At 36.9% G+C, this 23,694-nt stretch overlaps 2 protein-coding genes across 2 annotated transcripts in view; one reads left to right on the plus strand and one right to left on the minus strand.

Moving 5' to 3' along the window:
• cenpp (centromere protein P) overlaps positions 1–23,694 on the minus strand; it is a 139,662-nt gene that overhangs the window by 104,773 nt on the left and 11,195 nt on the right. The window contains exons 4-6 of the mRNA XM_031901101.1: positions 22,678–22,766; positions 19,207–19,295; positions 17,240–17,336 (exon numbers count right to left, since the gene is read on the minus strand). Of these exons, the coding sequence (XP_031756961.1) occupies positions 17,240–17,336; positions 19,207–19,295; positions 22,678–22,766 (275 nt within the window). The remainder of the gene's footprint in view (positions 1–17,239; positions 17,337–19,206; positions 19,296–22,677; positions 22,767–23,694) is intronic.
• ogn (osteoglycin) lies at positions 663–12,685 on the plus strand. The gene is made up of 7 exons (XM_002934227.5): positions 663–844; positions 1,206–1,447; positions 6,470–6,563; positions 7,822–7,980; positions 8,763–8,965; positions 9,467–9,562; positions 11,233–12,685. Exons 2-7 carry the CDS (start codon positions 1,289–1,291, stop codon positions 11,404–11,406), a joined length of 885 nt encoding a protein of 294 aa, XP_002934273.1. The 5' UTR covers positions 663–844; positions 1,206–1,288; the 3' UTR covers positions 11,407–12,685.

The following is a 23,694-nucleotide window of genomic DNA, read 5'->3' on the forward strand; positions in this document are numbered from 1 at the left end:
TTCTCTATCAAGAAATTACTTTATGTATACCCATTAAGGGTCTAGGTAGCCTGCATATTTTTAAGGTGAACCGTGCTTTTAAAGGGGTCACATGTGTGCACCATATAATAAATGTACGTATGACTCTATTTTCAAAGAAAAGGATTAATTAAATAAATAAGTACAAATATACAGAGATTAAGTGCCATGTGGTTTAAGAAACACAATAGGAAGGAGGCACCTGTCACATACAGCTTACAATCTAAGTGTAAGGGTAAGTCTTTTAGTAGCCTTATAGTTCATAATACAGAAAAGAATGATAAAAAAAAAATTACCTAAACACAAAATTATAAGTATGCAGAACATATGGTTTAAACATTTTACCTGACTGTGTATCTTATAGATTTTATGTTTGCCTTGAACAGCAGAACAGCTGCATTGGCGCCTCAGCACTATTTGAAGAAAGGCCAGAAAGTATTTGGCACATTTAGGCTATTAGTCAGTAACCCTTTCAGTGTTAAAGAAAGCAGCAATCCACTTATTTTACTAGAAAAAAGGGCTGAATGGTATGAAATAACCTAAAGTTAATTATTTCACTCTGCAAGCCATCTTGTCTATGTAAGAACCACTCAAAGCTTAATGCTAAAAAGCTTTCACGAGCGTGTGAGCAGCCCCTACTGACAGATATAATCGCTTACCCTGAGGGAAAAGGCTGGACCAACCTTCCTTATGCTATGGCAAATTCTTCTAGCTATTCAAATTCTCCTCCTAGAAAATATTCACAGTTGTGTTGATCTCCACAGTTACTTCAGGCTTTTGTGAAAGGCACAAAATAAGCCAAAGGAAACATCCACTGTCACATAAGGTAGGTTCCTGTATTTATTTTCATTTAAGGTGGTTACAAAAGCTAAATGCAATGATCTATGGTTGTATTAACATGGAAAAAATATGTCTGACACAAACCCAAATTGTTTGAATTTGTCAGACAAAATGAACTTCAGCTACAAACCTCCCACGGCTCCAGTGTTACACAAAATAAATACCATATGTTAAGTACAAAAGCCACCATTAGTGCTATTTCATGTTTAAGTTTCAGCTTTTACTCTTTAAACCTTAGAATACTCCTAAAGAGTTAAAAATTATCTACCAAATATTTTAAGTCTGGAGACCCTGCCAGCAAGTAAGGCAGGCTCTTACCATTGTTATGACACGCAGTTCTCTTACAGGCATCCAGCAAGGATTTCACCAAGAAAACATTTTTAGAAGTAGAGCAGCCTGCAATCCAGGCTTTGCTACAAGAAGACTTACAATGCAGCCATTACCTGTTTGCTGTACCCTGCTCCTGCTGCTGCCTTTCATATTGTCAGCACCTTCTGTGCCCCAACAAACCATATCTCACCATGAAGATTACATTGTCGAGGGAAAACTATTTCAACTAAACTTACAGAAGATGGCACAGACAACTGAAGTAAGTAATAAATATACAGTATAGTGTCTAGTTTCTGCTGTAAATGTTACATGGAAGGAACTAATTTGAATTTCATTATAATATTTTCATTTTGGAAATTTAGAACATTTAACTTACTATGCCATAGCAAATGTATTTCTTATCTGTATCAAGACTTTAGGGATTTTCTTGATGTGAAGTGGATATCGGTAAGACTATAAACAACCCTCATCCCCACTTTACATCTCTGCCCCAATGTGTTGTGCCCTGGCTGCAATCAAACCTAGGACCCCAGCCCTGCAAAGCTTCACTAATCTGTGACCCCCTTTAGAATATAGTTCAGTGCTAGAAAAACTGATCCTTTCTCATATATTATATTTTCAAATATAAAGCCTAAATAGGGTTGTGCCACCTTCTTGGACCCCAGACAGTAGGTGGTGACTTCATGGGGCAGGGTGCGTGATTGGCTGATTGCTACTCTAATAGAGTCCTGCCTTTTTTTCTAATTTGGAAAACTGGGCGGGCAGTTTTGACCCAGTCAGCCCTCCCAAAAACCGAACTGTCCGGGTCAAAACCGAGCAGGTGGTAGCCCTAAGCCTAAACCCTATTTCCCTAATAAAACAGTGATTACATTAAACCCAGGGCCCCTCAAAGGCCCAAACATAGTGATCTACCAGTATTACGGTATGAACTAATGGGCAATAGATCACAACAGTCAAGCTGTCCACAAACAGTTGCATCGTATCACTATCTTGGGAGATCTTGGGAGATTGGTGTTGCTCATTTAAATTTCTCAACATATGTCTTTTGTCAGTGTAATGCAATGAAGTTATGTTTTCCTGAATTAAAACTTAGTAAAGCAGTACAAATAGTTCAAACAGTACAAATCACTGTGCGGCTAGAAGCCACCATTATTCTGGCAATGGTCCTGTAACCCAGTATGTTAAGGTCTTTATGGCACATCATTTATACAAATAGGGGATTCACTTAAATTCTCTTCATACAAATATTTCATGATGCACATGTTTTTTTTTTTAAATTTCTGCTTATGTTGCTGCCATAATGGCATAATCGAAGTGTCAAACCCCAAAACTCAGGTTACACTCTTAGGGGCATATTATATTATATTATAAGAGGCCAAAATGTATGCTCATAACCATCAAAAGTGCAGTCATAAATTCCCTTGAGACTACGCTGCATACTTTGACTGTTTTATTACCCATGCATGAGTAAAGGATTTTGTTCTACAATGGTGGGTACAAACAAAAGGAAGGGGATGTCCTTGGCTCTCTCCCCACACCCACTTCTAATCATGAGGGACCAATTCAGAGGGTTCCATCACATTACATTTGTTCCTGTGGAGCAAGATTATATATGAAAAAGCAGGGATCATGCCAGTAGGTTGTTGGCTCAGAGGTGGAACACTGACTCCCAGAACACCATGTTAAAGGAGAAAGAAAGGTACAATCAATGGAAGGTGCCAAAATGTTATACACCCCCCCATGATTGTAATCTCTTATCTTATACCCTGGGATGGTGCCCGTTAGGAGAAAAACCCCCAAGCCCAGGGTAGCTGCAAGAGAAAGATCCTCTTCCTTCATCTGTCTTTGTGTTGCTTGCACATGCGCAGTAGAGTAATAAGCAGAACTTTAACAAAAAAAAAGTCAGCCTTTTCGCTCTGCTTCACATGCGCCAGCACCCAGATGCCGAAGATCCATGAGAGAAGGAAGAGGATTGCTCATTTGCAGCTACCCCGGGTTGATGCATTTTTCTTCTAACAGGAGCATCAACCTGGGGTTTAAGGTAAGGGAGGTGCCCAGTGACTTGACCTTTCCTTCCCCTTTAATTCTTTAAACTGTAAACAGTTCATTAAAATTATAGTGAACCTTAAGCAAACCCTCAATCAACAAAAGGTCTTCACAAAGAAAGTATCATGCAATGTTATTTATATTATTTACTTTTCTTGTGGTGGTTCAACTAAAATAAACAGGGTGACATTGCAAGCATTGTCATTCCTGCTACCAAGTAGTGGTGTTCAAAATTGTCTATGTGCCACAGTCCACATTGCTGAGAAACCTTTGACTGGAGGTGAAATCAACTTTTCAATTAAAGATTAGTTCACCTTTCAATTAACTTTGTGTTGTGTGATGTAGGCTGTTATATTTTAAGACGATATTCAATTGGTTTTGATTTTTTATGTATATTTTTTTGGTAATTCAGCTTTATTTTTAGCAGTAAAGTGTGGTATTTCTATATGTTTGCTAGGGTCTAATTTACCCTATCAGCCAGGCAGTGGTGTGAATGAAAGGCTTGGAGATGAACAGGAGAGGGTCTGAATACAAAGATGAGTAATAAAAAGGTATAGTGCTATTTGAAAGCAGGAAAGAGGCAGAACAAGAAGACCAAGTGCAAAGTTTCTAGGAAATTCTATAACACATTAAAGTTAATTTAAAGGTGAACCACAACTTTAAGTTTTGTCACTGAAGTCCGAGTAAAAGGGTGCATCAGAGTTTTACACAATCCTAGAACCCATCATATGATCTAACAATTTCCTATTTGTAAAAAGACAAAACTAAACTCTCAAACTTCTTCTAAATATTTACCAAATATTGTTTTAGAAACGTATTTAATGATCCTACCATTACAAAATGTGAGAAAATGTAACATTTGTGAAATGAAAAACCAACTCCAAAATAAATACTTCTTATATTGGGCCTCTGGAAAATATGCTAGAATGTCAATTGCAGGACTGGGTTGCATTCCTGAGTGAGGCAGTTAAACTATCAGCAAAAAGGAAATAGCATTTTGTCCTGAAAAAATAAAGCATTAAAGCCCCAAGGCACGTAATTTAGTAACACTGCTGATCAGGTGTCCTATATTCCTTTAACATATTTCACTTAAAGAATGTCATGAATTTTAACACAATACACAGGACGCCAGGCCATACATACCCATTGCACAACAGAATTTATGGTTGTGTTTCGGACTGATTTATTGAGAAATTCCCCCAAAACCATACTAGTCCCACCCATCTGTTCCACTTTCTGCTGGCTGAATTCTCTGGATGTGCAGGGGGGTGGCGGCACTCAGCACACTGCACTGTAGGATAGGAACCAATCAGCAGCTAGGCTGACCTGATAGGTCACTGAAGCCTGTCTTTGTTTGTACAACTGCAGGGACTGTTAGGACACACCCACCCTTCATCTGAAACACTGACAGAGACCTGAGAGGATCTATAGGGAGCTCCAATAAAGGGGCCATTTTTGCAAACAGTATTCAATTTTAGACCAGTGAAACCAGCACCATATATTACTGATAACTGCCTACAAAATTTGGTTTTTCCATTTATCCAACATTTCTCCTTTAATATAAATGCAAGGGTTAAATCTTTTGTCTGTAAAATGACCTCTGTGCACTGTTTACTCTAAGGTACAATTAAGACTTTTGGAAGAATGTAATATAGGTCATTATAACTGAAAAATGTTCACAATGGGACTAAAAAGTCCCATTGTGAACAATTTTGCCTTTGCAAACAACGCTAAACATTTGCAAAAATGTGATTTTACACACAACTTGCTATTTTTATTTCCCCTTAAAACAGTTTCTAAATGAACTACATATAGGTGGTAACAAATACTTTCAAGCCTCTAAAACCCAATTACACAGGAGTGTGGGACAAATAAACTATACCCCCAAACAAAGTAGATCTCTATAAAAATATATTGCATAAAACATCTCATTTGTAAAATACTGCTTCATCTAAATAAACTGTTTGTAACAGGGTGGAAAAGGGTTAATTGTGTGTAGTGTTGTGAGTGTATGTTTTCCTTTAAATGGCCACTAGAGTTATGTTAAAAACTATTAAGAACAATTAAGTGTAGTTCGCACCACCAACCATCAGAGGGCAGTGTGGTGGAGAAGTATAAAAAGGTGTGACACCAAAGTCAGGGTTCTTTTCGGTAAAGAGTTAGACAGGAAGGGTCTCCCGTGTAAGGAGTGCTAGGTACTCCAGGTAGTCAGGCAACCAAGTATGGGTAGCATGTACCCCAACGAGGAGGTAGGGGCTTAAGAGCCATGGCTAAGCCACAGTCAGGAACTGAGAGATAGTGCAGGAAAATGCAATGCCAGGGTAGGGCAGAGGGGTACTAGGAGGGTACCGGACTGCTAGGACTGGAACTTCCTGAGGGCTAAGCTGGTCTGTGACAAGTTGGGGAAATGTGGTTGAGGGACTGGATTGTATGTATGCCCGAGATGTGTCCGGATATATAATAACTATATAGTAATAACTGCTCTGCAACCTGAATGGGATGTGCATGTTCAACCTGTGCTGTAATAAAGAACTGTCGAATCATCCTGCATCTGTGTGGATCGTATACTGGAGTTAAATGTTTTCATCAAAAAAATATATTCTTTTAGTATTATGTGCCATTGGCTAATCTTAAAAAGAAAATTGCCATTTTAAGAATTAAGGGCCGCCTCCTGGGATTTATCGTGGTGAATGGGAATCACGGTGATAAACACTTCATTTGAATAATCGCATTAAAATGCCGTCTTCTGCATGTTTGCGTGATCATGCAATTGAAATGTTTAACTAGCAATGATTCCCATAGGAAGTATAATTTCACCATGGGCAATAAAATGTGACATTGCCCTTAGTCTGAGAATAGGGATGAACACTTCTATACTGCCTAGATATTCTACCAACTACAGCTGCAAGGGGCAACACAGGGGATACTCATTCCTCCTTCCACAAAGATAAAGAGTAAAAATATAGTGTTCCATGTTCTTGCCAATTTTTAGAATTAGCAAAAAAGTTAATCAAAATTATTTTCAATAAAAAACATTCTTTGGTGTTTATGTTCAACATAAGAAATATTTAACGGCCTTATGTTGAATAAAGTTTTATGTTTTCTATGTTCATGATAAGGAGGTTTAGTTTTGAGATTTTGTAATAAGACAAATTATTTTGCATTAAACTGTATATTCGTACAATTCATGTAAATTTTTATTGGATTTGAACTAAACGCCATTTTTTCCTAACAGAGAAATGGGCTTACATTGTTATCTAAAGATAGGTTTAAACGAGATCAAGAAAGAGCTGGCAGTAACAGAACTGCTGCCAAAGTAGAGGATGCAGGTAAGAAAGTGAAAGTGATACATTTACCTTTCTCTTTCATCTGAAAATAATATTTCACAATTGCAATAAAGATTGTATATTATATATATAGAGTTACTGACCACCAAAGATGTAATGTATATGTATGTAAACAATGTACAAAACATCTATTATACTATTTGTTTCCATGATGTACATTCACAAATGTGTGTGTGTGACTGTACATGTGTACGCATGCCCTTGCTCCTCTAAAGACTTATGACAGCGCATAGATTTAACTACTCAGATGCACCCTGATACAGATATGTAACCTTGTTGCCTTCCCCTAAACCTTTTACAACATTTGTATATTATTTTTATAGACACGTATTTGGCTGATGATGTATTGAAAACTAAATGTATGCACATCCTGAACCTGTCTGCTGGGTCCAATGCGGTGTGGGGCCTTGGGGTGTGAAACAAAAATAACCATTAAGTGGTTATAGGAAACAGGAAAGCAATGAATCTAGCTTAATTTTATGAAAGCAACCAAAGACATTTAGGATACCCACAGCAAGCTGTAACTTGCCAATGGCTTTCTTTCTACTAAAAAGTAAATACATATCTAAATCAGTTGCATGATCAGGAATACCCCAAATAAAAGCCTCCAGCACAACCTGTAACTGTGGAAAATGTAACTCTTCTCTGCCACTAGAATTTGTTGAGGTTGCTCAAAATGACCACACTCAGGTTGGATTAAAGACAGCAAGACAGGCTAATGCAAACTCTATGGACCTTGCTTGTAATATTATAACAAAAATTAGAAAGTAGAGCTTCTTGAAATAGTGGCAAGATATTCTTCAGTAGCTCCAGGGTTCCCCTATGACAATAGGCGCAGTCGGCACTCAATTCATAATGGAAGCAGAGCCAATTGCAACTCTATGGAAGTCCAAGAAGAACATTTTGATACAAGTTCCTTTAATGAATGTGGTTTTATGCGCAACTGCACTAGTGGATGTATATGAGCCCTTATATGTTTACATTTTTGTAGAGTTGTTGATATGATCAACATGGAATATGGTGCAACTTTAGAGTGACCACTACACTGATTGGTGTCCATTCAAAGACATTGTTATGAGTATACCCAGAATACTAACAATACTGAGAAACCTTAAAATGCATTTACAATAATAAAGTGGCTTTTTAGTAACCCTTTCATTTATTTTTGCCTACATAATATGTATTTCTTAAAAAAACCACATGAACTAAATCAGTTTTATTTTGTAATTCACTGTTACAGATTTACCTACATGCCTACTTTGTGTATGTTTGAGTGGGTCAGTTTATTGTGAAGAAACAGAAATAGAGGAAGTGCCACCTTTGCCTAAGGAGACAGCGTATCTTTATGCACGCTTTAACAAAATCAAGAAAATCACAGCAAAAGACTTTTCTGACTTTCGTAAGTAACAATTTAGTGGCAGTGCCTTGCACGCTTATTCTCATAACTTAAATAACACAGTTACTGGTCTGCAGCTATAGTATGCAGTGCTGTTTTTGTATGTGAAATCATAAAATCCCCAAAAGAGAATATAAGTGATAAAACAAAAGATATCAGAATTTTTTTTTTCTTGTGTTCAAAATAAAAAATATTAAGATACAGGTATGGGACCTGTTATACAGAATGCTCGGGACCTGGGGTTTTCTGGATAAGGGGTTATTCTGTTATTTGGATCTCCATACATTTAGGGGTAGATATATGATCATAAAGGAAACCGAATGAGTTCCATAGCTCACTCAGGGTTTCCTTTATGACTGTTCAAGCCCAAAGGATCATACATCTGCTAAAAGATTATTCAAACATTAAATAAACCCAATAGGATTGTTTTGTCTCCAATAAGGATTAATTCTATCTTAGTTGGGATCAAGTACAAGGTACTGTTTTATTATTACAGAGAAAAAGTTAAATCATTTTTAAAAATTTTAATTATTTTATTAAAACAGACTCTATAGGAGATCGCTTTTGGAACTTAAAAGTATGGTATGGATCCCATACCATACTTATATTGTTAACCTATAAATGGAACCACACCCTTTATCCTTCTTTACCATTTATGTTTAAGTGGATGCATAACCCACAACACAACATAAGCCTCAAACTTCTGCCTGACAATAAAATATGAATACGCAAAATGATCGTCTGATACAAGATTACTAATTCACCTTTTATGTTTACATTATTAGCCACCTTAAGAAGGATTGACCTAACTGGAAATTTGATAGAAGAAATTGATGACAAGGCTTTTGATAAGTTACCTCTACTGGAACAGCTCAACCTTGCTGAAAACAAAATTACAAGAATTCCAGCTTTACCAACAAAATTAACAGTATTCAATGCAAATGATAACCAAATCAAGAGTAAAGGAATCAAAGCCAATGCATTCAAGGTACTTACCCTAGATAATTAAAATATAAAACTTTTAGTAGTTTGTTCTCTTCCCAAACCTCAATTATGCTTCTCTTTGTGTCATTACCTACAGAATTTATGGCTATCCCCATATCTATAAGTGTTCAAGTAGCCTTTCATATAATATTTAACTGCAGATCAGCAAGAGGGGAAAATGTGTTTCTTCCCCTCCTACTGATTTGTCTTTCAAAATCACGACTTTATAAATTTAAATTTTGCTGGGTGCAAAAACACAATACAGTGTTTCTGTAAAAAGCAGGAGCCCACAAAATAACTTGCATTGCAACATGCATGAAATTTGCCAAAGCAAGTGCATATTATCATCTGTAAATCATGCACAAATTGTGCTACTGGTTTTACCTAACCAATGTGTCTGTTAATTAATATTTTAAAATATAATTTACCCTTGAATTTTATCAGTTGCTAGAATTGCTTTATAACCAATAATGTATATGTTATCTGTTGAACTTGTTTCCCTCAGAAACTTACCAGTTTAGCCTACCTTTACTTGGCTAACAATCAGCTTGAAAGTGTACCACAGAACCTACCAGAGAGTTTAAGAATCCTTCACCTACAGGTTTGTAAACTTGTAAACTCAAAACAGCTAAGATTTGTAACAGAAATTAAACATTATAATAACACACATCAGCATAATTAATACACAGGCAAATCTAGACAGAAAAAAATGCCTATGGAAGAGACAATTATTGTGATCTTGATTTTACTCTAACAGAAAAAGCAACTGGGTATGGCCCAGTTAAATTGCAAATATAGTTGCTAAAAGGAATCTGAAGAGATTTTAAGTTATCTTGAACCATCTTTACCTTATAATGTAGTTGTCAACACCTGTCTATGGTAAACATTCCGGACAAAGAATGGAGCATATTTAAGACACACCTTTTAAAAATGATTATTGTACAACCTAGAGGCTATCACCCTAAACTGCAGACATCTATGTTTTAGGGAGATGGAGGCACCTCTGTCTCTTAAACACTGCTTTGTATTTTGGAAACTATTCTGAATGAATGTGTTTCCTTAACTATATGCGGGAGGCTAAGTGGAATGTATATGTTATCTGTGTGAACATGTATATTGGAGTGGTGACCACCGAAAGGCATGGATAACCATATTTTTTCAAGTATGGATACCCAATATCTAGAAAACTTTGAAAAATAGGTGGAGGGTGATTTTTCTTTTGGGGAGGCTAAAAGAGGGCACACGCCCATTTTCACTCAAGCACAATAGCTACACTACGTATACCATTTATATGGTATTTTTCGTGCTTATCTTATTTGTTCTTCACATCCCATAAACTCTTATTATTTGTTCTTACATTTTTTCCTGCTGCCCCCACATCTGCCTTTGTATCATCTGCCTTTCAGCAATCCACTACTCTCTATTCCATATTCTTTACAATTATTTGAATACCAAAATTTCTTCTCCCGTTCTCTTGAACTTTCTCTGATCCCATTTCTTTCTCTTCTGTCTAACACTGTTTTCATTTTTCCTATCTGTCCCCCCATGTTTCTTCTCCCCTGTTATGTTCTATTTTCACAAAAACAAAATCCCTGCTTACTGACCTGCTAGTGCACAAGGTGTTTCAAGATGGTGGGGGTGCCGATAGTAATAATTAGGTAGCTGTAGTCACAGGTGTCAAAACCATCATGGGGGGTCTGGCTTAAACATTGCTGACCACAGGTTAAGTATTTTCTTTCCCATCTGGTACAGCTTGCTTTTCCCATAGAGTATAGGACCTCAAAAAGGGAGAGGAAGTTGGATTTCCTGGAGGGAGGTTTAAAATTCACCCTCCAGACAATCTAATTCCCCACAGTTGTGATTGGCTAGAGTGAGGTTCAATCTTCAGCCTTCAGCCAATCGGAAGCATGGAAGCTCTAGCAGACATGAGATGAGATAGCTGACCTGTTCTCACGGATGTTTGAAGTAAGCAGACACGTAGTAACTGTACCACACAATCGGCTGGCTGTAGCAACCCCCCCCCCCCCCACATGGATACAGACTTTGCACAAAGTAGCAGAGATATTTTCTATTTCTTTTTTTCTGAAGTGTCAGGCATGTTTGGGGAGGCTAAGTGAAAATATACCCATGCTCTGAAATATAGGAATACCCTTTCTAATAGTCTCCTGTTTAAATGATTCATACTTCCTTACTTGCTATTTCTCTGCAATAATAAGAATGTAAGTGCCTTGTTCTTTTAGCTGATAAAACATGTTTCATTTTCTCTTTCAGCAAAATGGCATATCTTCTATAACAGATGATACATTCTGCAAATCTAATGACACACATTACGTTCGGTCCCACATGGATGAGATCAGAATGGAAGGAAACCCAGTTATATTAGGAAAGTATCCAAACAGTTTTACCTGTCTGAAAACACTGCCATCAGGCTCATATTTTAAATAGATATAGCCCACTAAAAAAAAAATCTTCATTTCTCACTTAAACCATCAAATTCCTCACAGAAATGGCTACAGCCTCAGCCTCTGTAGTATTGAGATTTTCAAAGCTTTGAGATATCAGTAATAATCATAATTGAAACAAAGGCCAAGAATGAAACTCGGGCACGAAACACGTAGGGTTTTATGAGATGTCTCATGTTTTAATGTAGCTCTGAATAAAATCTTTTTTACTTTGAAACTTCTTGGCCCCTGTGGAGACCCTTGAGTTCCTGTATGCCCACATTGGTTGCTGCTTTTGCAAGAATGAATCTCTACAAGATACACAATATATAAAATGTAAAGCGTAGTAAAAACTCACCAACTCTCTATTTATTCCTATGGGATTTTTATAAGTGTATTTATAAATGCAGCCTAAATTAATATAAAATACACCTAAAATACACCTAATACGCCTCTTAAATCCCATAGGAATTAATAGAAAGTGGGTGAGCTTTCTGTGGTGACCTCTATTCTTACATTTTAATTAATCTGCACCTGTGAGTCATTGCACTGGTATATTATATGTTACTGCAAATGCAACTTTTTCCACCTTGGGCAGGCTAGTGCTGTTCTTATTGCTGACTAATAAATATATATATATACCAGTGCATACCTTCCAACTGTTCCAATTTTCGCAGGGCAGTCCTGATTTTAACAGCTCAGCCCCAAGCCCCTCAGTACATGTCAGGGCCACAGGAGTGCACTTAAAATATAAATAAATAAGGAAGCAAGTCATTCTAAGAAAACATAAATGTTGTAGATAACATTATCATCAGATTAAAGAAATGTCTTAAGTGACATAGTCAACAAGATTTGTAAAATATATTCATTATATAGTTAGTATAGAATAAACATTGTTTAAGTCTTTTGTTTTGCAACATTTTACATAACCTGGTATTGAGTTGAATAGTTGATACAAATCCTGTTGCCTAGCAGTAAACAACATTAATTTCAATATGCATATGTGCATATAAATATATATATATATATATATATATATATATATACACACACGTGTCTGTGTGTGTGTGTTTATACACTAAGACACAATAAATAAAGGGTGTCTAAAAAAGTAGCAAGCAATTAAAGGAGAAGGAAAGGTAAAAATCACTGGGGGGTGCCAAATGTTAGGCACCCGCCAGTGATTGTAATTGCTTACCTTTTACCCTGGGAGAAAAGTGAACCAGCTCGGGGTAACTGCGAGCGAGTGTTTCCTCTTCCTTCCTACTGAATCCCGGGGCCAGCACAAGCATAGTAGAGTAAAAAAGCTGGGTAACATTTGGCACCCCCCCAGTGATTTTTACCTTTCCTGCTCCTTTAATTACATGGGATTGAAGTTGTGCATGCCAAAATGTTATACACTGGCAGGTCCTAGAATCTCCAGATGTCGAGAGATGTTTGAAAAGTTAATTTATATATGGAAGGGAGTTGTATAACGTAAGCATAACTATTTTGGTCCTTCTATAATCTTTTCTATAATCCTAAACAAATGCCCCTTACCTATATCAATATCTCTATAAACAACCAAAAATAACAGTAGATAGTTTTAACAACATCTTTAACAATATTTCCTAACAGTTCTGTAGCTTTTTCATTTTACTATACCATACAGTATGTGCACTGTACGCTGACAGTTGTTTGATTACTTACTGAGCACTTATGTAAAAACATACAAATTAAACTTGAACAGCTTTGATCTTAAATCTTTACAATCGTGCCCACACAAACTGTGAACTGGTAGCAAAAGATCAAGTGGGCCTGTGTATACTGTGCTTAGCATTATCAATAATGTTTGGGATATGAGTCTTTCAGTCAGAGTAAAGGCAAAGACAGACAGGGCAATTGAGGCCCCCATACACGGGCCGACAGAAGCTGCCGATATCGGTCCCTTGGACCGACTCGGCAGCTTATCTGCCCGTGTAGGGGCAGAAACGAGCAGGCTGGCTGACCGATATCTGGCCTGAAATTGGCCAGATGTCGATCGGCCAGGTTAGAAAATCCAGTCGGATCGGGGACCGCATCGGCTCCTTGATGCGGTCCCCGAACCGACTGCCCCATGGCCGCAAATGTAATCCGATCATTTGGCCCCAGGGCGGATTTTTTTTTTTTAAGGCACTTGCTACCCGATATCGCCCACCCGTAGGTGGGGATATCGGGTGAAGATCCGCTCGCTTGCCGACATCGCCAAGCGAGCAGATCTGCCCGTGTATGGCCAGCTTTAGTCACCACGATTTTTAAAATCTCCGATCATCGTGATTAAAAATCCAGTTGCCGCGTTCAAAATGACCACACTGTACAAGTCACTGCAACTTTTAGCTTGCCTATTAGTAGCCGCAATAGGATTTTTAAAAATTGCAGAGACTATTCACCCAATGGAAGAAGTAGCAGCTACTTGTCACAGCTACTAATTGCAAGAAAATATCCTTCCATATACAATACTGAGAATTGCCTCTGCTAAAACACACGTAGAGACAATTATCAGTAAATGATCAGCATTGTCTATGGTTGTAGTCGTGACAAAAACAGCAACCATAGAAACTGAACTTAAGTGACTCTGCCATGCTCCATATCACTAACATACATATATACATACACTTCTTGGTCATTTGGTCACAAGCCAGTTTCATGGAATAATTCAGAAAATCAAATTTCTGGAGGGACAGAGACTGGTCTTTTGCAATAGTGTGTAGGAAAAATATCAAACTTTCTACCAATATAACTGTATTGTGATATTACATATATTTACTTTTATCACTAGATCTTCTTATTCACATCAAGAGTAATAATATTTAAACTCGTGTTTCTAATGTAACTTTTTTATATAAAAAGTGGGGATGTACCATATCCATTATATCTGAATTTGGCTAAATATCCTATGCTATACAAAGTACTGACAAATTCTGAACCAAATGTGAGCCCTAACTACCTGGTGTATATGCAAATTGATCACAAACACCATTATAGGATCATATAAATACAGAAATATGTCTCCTTCAGTTGTTAAGTCACTCAATGTCAGATTTAGCTGGTCTGAAATGGTCTGAAAGCATAATGTCAAATCCAAATCTTGAAAAGCATGCTGGAATTTAGCTGAATTCATGAATTTGGTGGATCCCTATATAAATATATATATGACTATTCATTTGCATGTTTTTTTATTTGATTGTTTTTAAGAGATTTTTATAAAATAATAGTTTTGGTTGAACCAAAGGCTGCAGAAAATGATGTTTGTATTTTATATTGTTACATGATCTATGTTAAAATAAAAATATTAAAATCTGTGTTTTAAATTTTTTAAATGTATGTGTATAACACAAGTTGGGGCAGATAGGATAACCAATATTTGAAAAAGTTCATATACAAGAAATAAAGAGAAAGTTACAGTGAACAGTTACTAACAGCGAAGCGTGTACATTTTTATATTACCTATACTGAAACCTAAGGGGCCTTATTACAGAAATAATTTCTTTGAGAATTGTTATATTCATGTAGGGCTAGAAGTATTGTGCCATTCCCTATTTCTGCATTATACTTATTCAATATTAGTACTCCGGAGATGTTGCCCATAGCAAACAATCAGATCTTTGCTTTTGTTTTCTAGCTTGACCATTCCATATTTTCTTGGTGACCATTCCATTCTAATTGCTGATTGGTTGCTATGGGCAACATCACCAGTAATGTTGGCCTATGCACTGTAATAAATATGCCCCTTAGTATAGAGTAAACCCAAAATTAAGCAGCAACACAAAGTCAAAAGGAGAATAAAAACCCCAAACCATTTTAAGCATTAGCTCCCTTGGATTGGGCCCCTTTCCCAACTGCATAGCTCCTACTGCAAAAAAGAAAGAGTTCAGCACTCCCTATATCTGCTCTCTAAATGCTGAGTTGTGTGGCAGGGTTGACGGACACCCTGTGTGGCAGCATTATATCTCGTGTTTGTCAGTTAGGAGAATGTGAACTCAAAGCCAGAGCCAGACTAGAGTCCAGTGCAGATGCGTATACTCAACAATAACTGGGAGTGAGCCAGACATGGATGTAACATGGCTTAACAGGGTGGTCGCCAAACAAACAGAACAACTTTGCATTTAGTGTGCAGATACATTGATCTATTACACAATGTGATGTGGTTGGGGAGGGTGCACTTGCAGGGAGGCTAATACTTAAAAACAGGGAGTGGAGGAGTTTAGTTCTCCTTATGTAGACTACTTATTGCACACATAGGGGCACATTTACTAAGATCTGATTTTTTTCTGGGCTTAAAACACAATATGGTATAAATTCGGAGTAACCACGATAAGTTCTGAAGTTCGAAAATGCTTTCATCGTTCGTACAAAAATATCGCAATTTGCGTTCCGAAAGTCACAATATTTTTGTGCCAAAAGTTTGTTAAGCCCCGAAAACCTTTCTAGCTTTGATGCCTTCCATGTCTAACTTTGGAAGCCTTCCATAGGACTCAATGGTACTCAACAGATCAAACCTGGCGAAAAGATAGTCCCGAGGAAAGTGTAACCAAAGCATTAACGAATTTCGAAATGTTTGTATTCTTTGCACAAATTTTTTTGTGCCAATTTAATAATTTCGCATACATTCGCATACATTCAGAAAAGTTAGAAAAAATACAATATTATCTCAAAATTGTTTAGTAAATGGGCCCCATAATGTCAATGTTTCAATAAAGTGATTCCTAACCATTGCAGTTAATGGCCTTTGCCATTTGCTGAACCAACAAGTAATTTTCCCAGAAAAATGCTTAAATGTCATCTTTAGCAGGTTATGCACTATATAACCTGTTACATAGTTACATAGTTACATAGGGTTGAAAAAAGACCAGTGTCCATCAAGTTCAACCCATCCAAGTAAACCCAGCACACCTAACCCACACCTACCAATCTATACACTCACATACATAAACTATAAATACAACCACTAGTACTAACTGTAGATATTAGTATCACAATAGCCTTGGATATTCTGATTGTTCAAGAACTCATCTAGGCCCCTCTTAAAGGCATTAACAGAATCTGCCATTACCACATCTCTAGGAAGGGCATTCCACAACCTCACTGCCCTCACCGTGAAAAACCACCTACACTACTTCAAATGGAAGCTCCGTTCCTCTAATCTAAAGGGGTGACCTCTGGTGCGTTGATTGTTTTTATGGGAAAAAAGAACATCCCCCATCTGCCTATAATCCCCTCTAATGTACTTGTACAGAGTAATCATGTCCCCTCGCAAGCGCCTCTTTTCCAGAGAAAACAACCTCAACCTCGACAGTCTCACCTCATAGTTTAAATCTTCCATCCCCTTTACCAGTTTAGTTGCACGTCTCTGCACTCTCTCCAGCTCATTAATATCCTTCTTAAGGACTGGAGCCCAAAACTGCACTGCATACTCAAGGTGAGGCCTTACTAGGGACCTATAAAGGGGCAAAATTATGTTCTCATCCCTTGAGTCAATGCCCTTTTTTATACAAGACAGCACTTTATTTGCTTTAGTAGCCACAGAATGACACTGCCTGGAATTAGACAACTTGTTATCAACAAAAACCCCTAGATCCTTCTCCATTAAGGATACCCCCAACACACCAAAAACCAAAATTAAATAAAATAGTGCTCAAACCATAACTCCTGTCCTGCTAAGAATCGTATCAGCATTACATTATGTGATTATGTGGTTAGAAAAACAGTATATGTTCATTAGTTTAGATACAATTCTAAAACTGAAATTTACACTTTTAGGTAATGTAAAAAAATTTTTTTTGCTACATTTTAATTAAATAGAAAAAATTCTTTCCTACCTTGAACTTTGCAAAGGTGTTTTTACGACATTCACACCACTCTGCAAAGCTTGAAAGGCTGCGGAAAAAGAGTAACAGATTTCTTCTTTCTTCCACCCTTAAAGTAAATGTTTTGAAAACGTGTTATTCACTTGACACCTATATAACTAACATTTAAACTAATAAGTTATTATTGCCTTTTGTTCATGCTATCATTACATTTTTTATACCTGCCTAATAGTGTCAAACAATTTTCCATTACTTAAAATACCAGTTTCAGAATACATTACATATTTTAAAACTACTTATTGTGTTTCCTCTAATGACCAGGCAACATAGTTGACTAAATGTGGCCTTATCAAATGATGTTAGCATTAGTGAGACTCTAAGTACTTCAAAAGAGGTCAGCAGTGTATGGCTACTGGCTCTGGATTTTGGTGAGGGAGCTTGTTGGTGCCTGTAAAGAGTTGTGGTCTATGAGACAAATGAAGTGGTGCAATCACCCGGAGGGTTTAGTTCTCCTTTAAAGTTGGCTACAGGAGCTTCTCATCTTTTGATCTTGTTTGGCCATCTTTTAAGCATCAGTAGCAATAGGCTCAGTAGCACACTGCTGCTGAGAAGCTAAGTCCTAAGAAATTATCAAAACAGCACAACAAAAATGTAACAGTTGTTATAGATGCTAATGCAACAGAACTCAGTATTATTCAATTAAAAACCACAGGTTTCTATGCTTCCATGTAATTCAAATCTGAATAATTTTTCTTAAAAGCTCTGTAGCATGAATTTTATATTGTAACTGCTAACTGAGTAGTACAGAGCATTTGCTGTCAATGCTCAGTGAAGAATAAATTAATAATAAGTTATAGAGGGCCTTTTTCACAGGGATAGATCTTCAGGCCTAGGTGGCCTTTGGATTGTAAAGAAGCCCAAAATATTAAGGGGGTTATTTATAAAAATTCGTATTTGTGTAATTTTTATAACTTTTTCTACTTTGAATAACCTCAAAATTAAAAAAAACACAAATGTTACCTTGTTAAAAAAATCTGAAAAAAAACTTGAATACCTTGAATACGTAATTTTTGCATTGTTTTATATGTTACAAAAAAAGTTACATTGACTAAATAGTTGAGATTTGACTTGGGCCAGCTCTATATAACTTCTACATGACCTTTCAAACGCTGAAGTTTTTTTTAACCAATATTCAAATTAATGGCTTTAAACACAAAAATACTTTGTGAGAAAATTATGAATATTGATAAATAACCCCCAAAGTGTAGCATTTCTAGCATAAATTGTTGAGCTTTAGTTTCCCTTAAAATTGAGAGAGTGGTAAGGCTGTAGCTGAAATATACAGAAAAGTTTGGTCTCCAGTGCTTAAATGGTATATTGTTCATTAGACAATATACCAAAGAAGGGCAACTTAGTAGGTTAAGTTTTGGAAGGTTTCAGCTTTAAAGAAAGGCTGCCAATTTGGGTCTGTTTACACTGGAGAAGAGGTGCTTATGGGGAGATAGGATAGATATATATTAATATATATAAAGACCCATACAATAAACTGTCTAATGCTTTATTCTTCAGTTGGTCCTTCCAGCAGACACAAGGGCATCCATGAAGATTAAAAGAAAGGAGGTTCCACCATTATATTAAAAAAATACATTTTTACAGTGAGAGCTGTGAATTTGTGGGATTCTCTACCTGGAGCAGTTGTACTGGGAGATACATTAGATAGCTTCAAGAAAGGAGAAAATAAAAGGTTACTGAAATTACTGAAATTAAAGCTTTTAATAAGTTACAGGGACTGTTCAGATTGCCATGCTGGGGTCAGGAAGGAATATTTTACCCTTTAATGCAAATTGAAAAGCCTTATATAGGATTGTTCACCTTCCTCGGGAGCTAATAGCAATTAGGCAGGTTTTATTTAGAACAAAGGATTGAGCTCGATAAATGTGTATTTGTTTTTCACCCTAAACTGTAACTGTTACTGTTACCTTGAAACAAACTTGCTTAAGTCAGATTGCTCTCTGCATTCCATGATAATATTAAGGTCAATAACCGATTGGGAGGCATTGTCTCTGCTCTGCAAAAAAGAGAGAAAAACATATTCTAAATTAGATATATTACAAAATATATACAATACCTTGAATGATACAATAAAAAAAATTCTCTAACTGGCTATATATGCCAATCCCTTGGTTTCTTAGGTATAAGGGTAAATGTCTCACTGCAATGTTTTCTAAGTCTTAGCAAAATATAAATTAATCACGGTTAGATGTACCTGTTAGTGAGGCATAGGAGTAATCACCCAATAAAACATTGAGGAGAGAATAGTCTTGCTATACCCAAATTGTTGATATAAAATGCAGACAAACAAAAATAACTCATTCACAGCCTAAAAAGATGCAGGGTCCTATGGAAAAATTGAAAATTATATAGAAAGAACAGATCCTCAACCACCACTGTGGTGGTTCCTCTTTCCCTTACCTGAAAGCTTAAATGAACTGTCGAGACTCTAAGTAAGTAAGACTCATAACTGATTTGGCTACCTTTCCCAGTCCACCATGGTAACAGTGTTACACTGTCTCTACATAATAAACATTTGATTTTTAAAAAGGTGATTTAGTGATTTGCGGAACAGAACCAGCAAGCCACTGTGCCTTTACTGTATGTTGTTCCCCACACTCTAGAGTCCAGGCAGACTTTTTACATATGATTTGGGACTATCTGTAGTAAGTGGGATTCTTATTCTAAATACAGGTATGGGTTATCTAGAATTCATGGGACCTGGGGCTTTCCAGATAAGGGATCATTCCTTAAACTGGATTCCATACTTAAAGGCTACTTATAATAATTTAAAATTAAATCAAAATTCAACCTAATAGGATTGCTTTGCCTTCAATAAGGATTAATTATATCTTAGTTAGAATCAAGTACAAGGTACTGTTTTATTACCAAAGAGCACAAATAAATGATTTTTAACAGTTAGAATTGTGTAAAATTGAGTCCATGGGACATAGCCTTTCCGTAATTCAAAGCTTTTTTGGATAACAGGTTTCCAGATAATGGATCCCATGCCTGTACAGCTGAAGTATTTATTCTGAAAACTAATGGGATTTTGACAAACTCCTCCACGGCACGTCAACTAATCACAAAATTAAATTTTAATATGAACTTCATCTAAATAAAATCTGTTAAAAATTAGGTACAGGTATCAGACCCCTTAGCCGGAAACCCATTATCCAGAAAGTTACGAATTATGGAAAGGCCATCTCCCATTGATTCCATTATAATTAAATAATTCACATTTTTAAAAATGATTTCCTTTTTCTCTGTAATAATAAAACAGTACCTTGTACTTGATCCCAACTAAGATATAAGTTATCCTTATTGGAGCCAAAACAATCCTATTGGGTTTAATTACTGTTAAAAAATTTTTTTTTTTAGAAGACTTAAGGTAGGAGATCTGAATTACGGAAAGACCCCTTATCTGGAAAACCCCAGGTCCTGAGCATTCTGGATAACGGGTCCTATACCTGTACCATTTCTGAAATATTCATATTTCATAGTATCCCCCTTTCAGCAATCTTGCCTGTCTTCATATTAAGTAAGCTGGGTCAAATACATTGGGGAGAGCTTAGTTTTGTTTGTCTCTTTAGTATTTGTCATGCAAGCAACAGGGACTGTATACACCAGTGTTACCTTGCTGTACATACATTGGTGTTTGGTGCATTGGTGTTGCACTTTAAAAAATGTAATGTGATTTATCTGAAACTATCCAATTTTATGATCATGAGTCATTTGAACCATATATGGATTCTTAGAGAAAAAAATCCCACAAATCATTTTGTCCACAGAACTACTGTGGAAACAGACCCCATTATCAAAACACAAAACTGTGCTGGATTGCTTTCTATTAATATCAATGAAAACTACCAAAAATATGTAATATAAAAATGAGGGTGGATATGCTTTTAGGTAATAATCCTGCATGTGTAACATATTGGCAGAGGATTCCTTTTGATTATAATGGAAAGCAAACAACAACATTTGACAGGGTTTTGTTATTGCAAATACTGTAAGAGTATATCTCTTTTCACTTACAAGATTATGTAAACAAGTACAGCTTTACCTGAATGTGTTTCTTTAAAGTTTGCAAAAATGGATAGTTAAAAAAAACCTACAAAAAATGTCACATTACTTGCATTTTTTAATCTATTTACATACCACAAACAAACATGAGTATTATAATGTTGGGTTGAAATACCCAACCTACTTCGACTTCAGCTTATTCTTCCGCTTCTTCTTATTCTTAGCACCCCCCCATTTTCTAAACGCTGCTCCTCCTACAGTTTTAGGGGTACAACATCCAAACTCTCCACACTTCTTCGCCCTATAGCGGAGCAGGTTGATTGTGCTTTTCTAATCGATCCCGCCCCCCGTCTTTTTGTGGCGCTGCTCCGAACACCCCAATTGTTCCATTGACTTTGACAGGGAAGAGATTTAAACTGCTGCCACACTTACAGCTTAGAAGCTACATCCCCCAAACTTGAATAACATAATAATGGGGTCACCCTAAATGAAACAGCAACATTTGTTGGATGACCCCAAAGTGGGAGGGGCCAACAACAGCCAATCAAATTTCACCCCTTGACTTTTATGGGGAAATTGAAACTGCTGCCAATCTTACAACTCACCAAACTTGAATTGCATAGTCATGGGGTCAGCTTGAATGAAAATATGATGATTGTTGGATGCCCAAAAGTGGGCGGAGCTGTGAATAGCCAATCAGATTTTACCTATTGACTTGGCAGAAATCCAACCTGCTGCCATTCTCACAGTAATAAAACCAGGCTCCCCAAACTTTGCAGAGTTAGGCACCAGGTAACTGCGGTTCAAGGTTAGAAAAAGTGGGTGGAGCCACCAACAGCCAATCAGATTTTACCTACTGACTTTCAATGGGGAAATTCAACCTGCTGCCATTCTCACAGTATTAACCCCAGGGTCCCCAAACTTTTCACAGTTGGTCAATAGGGGACTGCAGTTTTAGTATTGAAAAGCAAGCAGATCCACCAACAGCCAATCATATTTCACCTATAGAATTTTATTGGTTTGATGCCAGGGTGAGTCTGGAGGAGAAAGTAAAGTCAATGGTACGGTCTGATCTTTAGTTACAGGGGGTCATGAAACTGTATCATTATCACCCCCCATCCCCCTAAAGTGGTACGGTCCAACCCACCCTCAAACAAAATGGTACGGTCCAACCCCCCCCCAACAAAATGGTATGGTCCAACCCCCCCCCCCCCAACAAAATGGTATGGTCCAACCCGCCCTTCAACAAAAATTTAATTCAGTGACTTCAAGTTTTTCAACCCAACATGAAGTTTGTTCTCAAACTTCCCTTTTTAGTTACTTGTTATAATTTATACAAAAAATGACTCCTGCATTTGTAAGTCTGGTCTTACCTTGGATTCCAATGTTTGAAACTCCAACTGAAACAGAAGAGATTGGCATTGACCCACCAACCTGTGTTTATATATGGCTTGGTTATCAGCTGCAAAATAATAGAATTGTATGTAAGATTAATTTTATAACAATGCAAAATAGGCATAGTATGTACATATATTTTTTTTAAACCATCAGCTTTAGTTCACCCAGTATTCCCTTTAAGTCGTGTCCCTGTGTGCAAGCAGACAAAATTGTAGTGTACATAGTTTATCATATATGCCCAAGCATATCTCAGCTTTTGACTGGGCTACCACCACTCTCTATGTACATTTTTTGAAAAGTGTGCACAAAAAAATACGTTGAAGGCACCTTTGCAGAACTTCAAGACTAAAGGTCAAATTCACTTTTGGCTGCTCAGCCCACCAAGCCTGTAACAAATGCTTGGTCAAAGGCATGTGTAAGGCTTTTAGCCTGTTTCTTTTATTAAAGGCAAGTTCTTATTGCTTTTTTACAACAAAATAAACCACATACATCTGCATGATACTGAAAAGTGACAGTAGTTAAACAGATGCTAATAAAATAGATGACAGCCAGAGGTTAGATTCAGACTTGAAATCAGACAAGTGTGCATTTATAACAGTGTACCAGGCAATAGTGACATAGATGGTATTTCCCAGTTGTTTGCCTGCACTATGGTTACCTGGAGTCAAAACTGCAGCAAATTCAAGTCACACCAGGGGCCACCAGACTTTATCAAATTCCCCTCCCACCCCGCTTATTATATATGCTAGTTTAACAGAACAGTAACACCAAAAAAACAGACCAGGTTTTCCAGTGCAGGGCAACAGTATATTATGTTTTTATTACTTTAAAACACTTTCATTTTTGGTGTTACTGTTCCTTTAACTAAAAGGAAGATGCTGTCCAGCAACTGTCTTGTGAAGGCTTTGAACCCTTTTCTTGACATAAAATAAATTAATTTTGTTACCCCCCAACAGCTATTTTTTCCCCCTAACAGCCCAGTAAGTCTAGTT

Source organism: Xenopus tropicalis, chromosome 4 (assembly GCF_000004195.4).
Source record: "Xenopus tropicalis strain Nigerian chromosome 4, UCB_Xtro_10.0, whole genome shotgun sequence".
Taxonomy (NCBI): Eukaryota; Metazoa; Chordata; class Amphibia; order Anura; family Pipidae; genus Xenopus; species Xenopus tropicalis.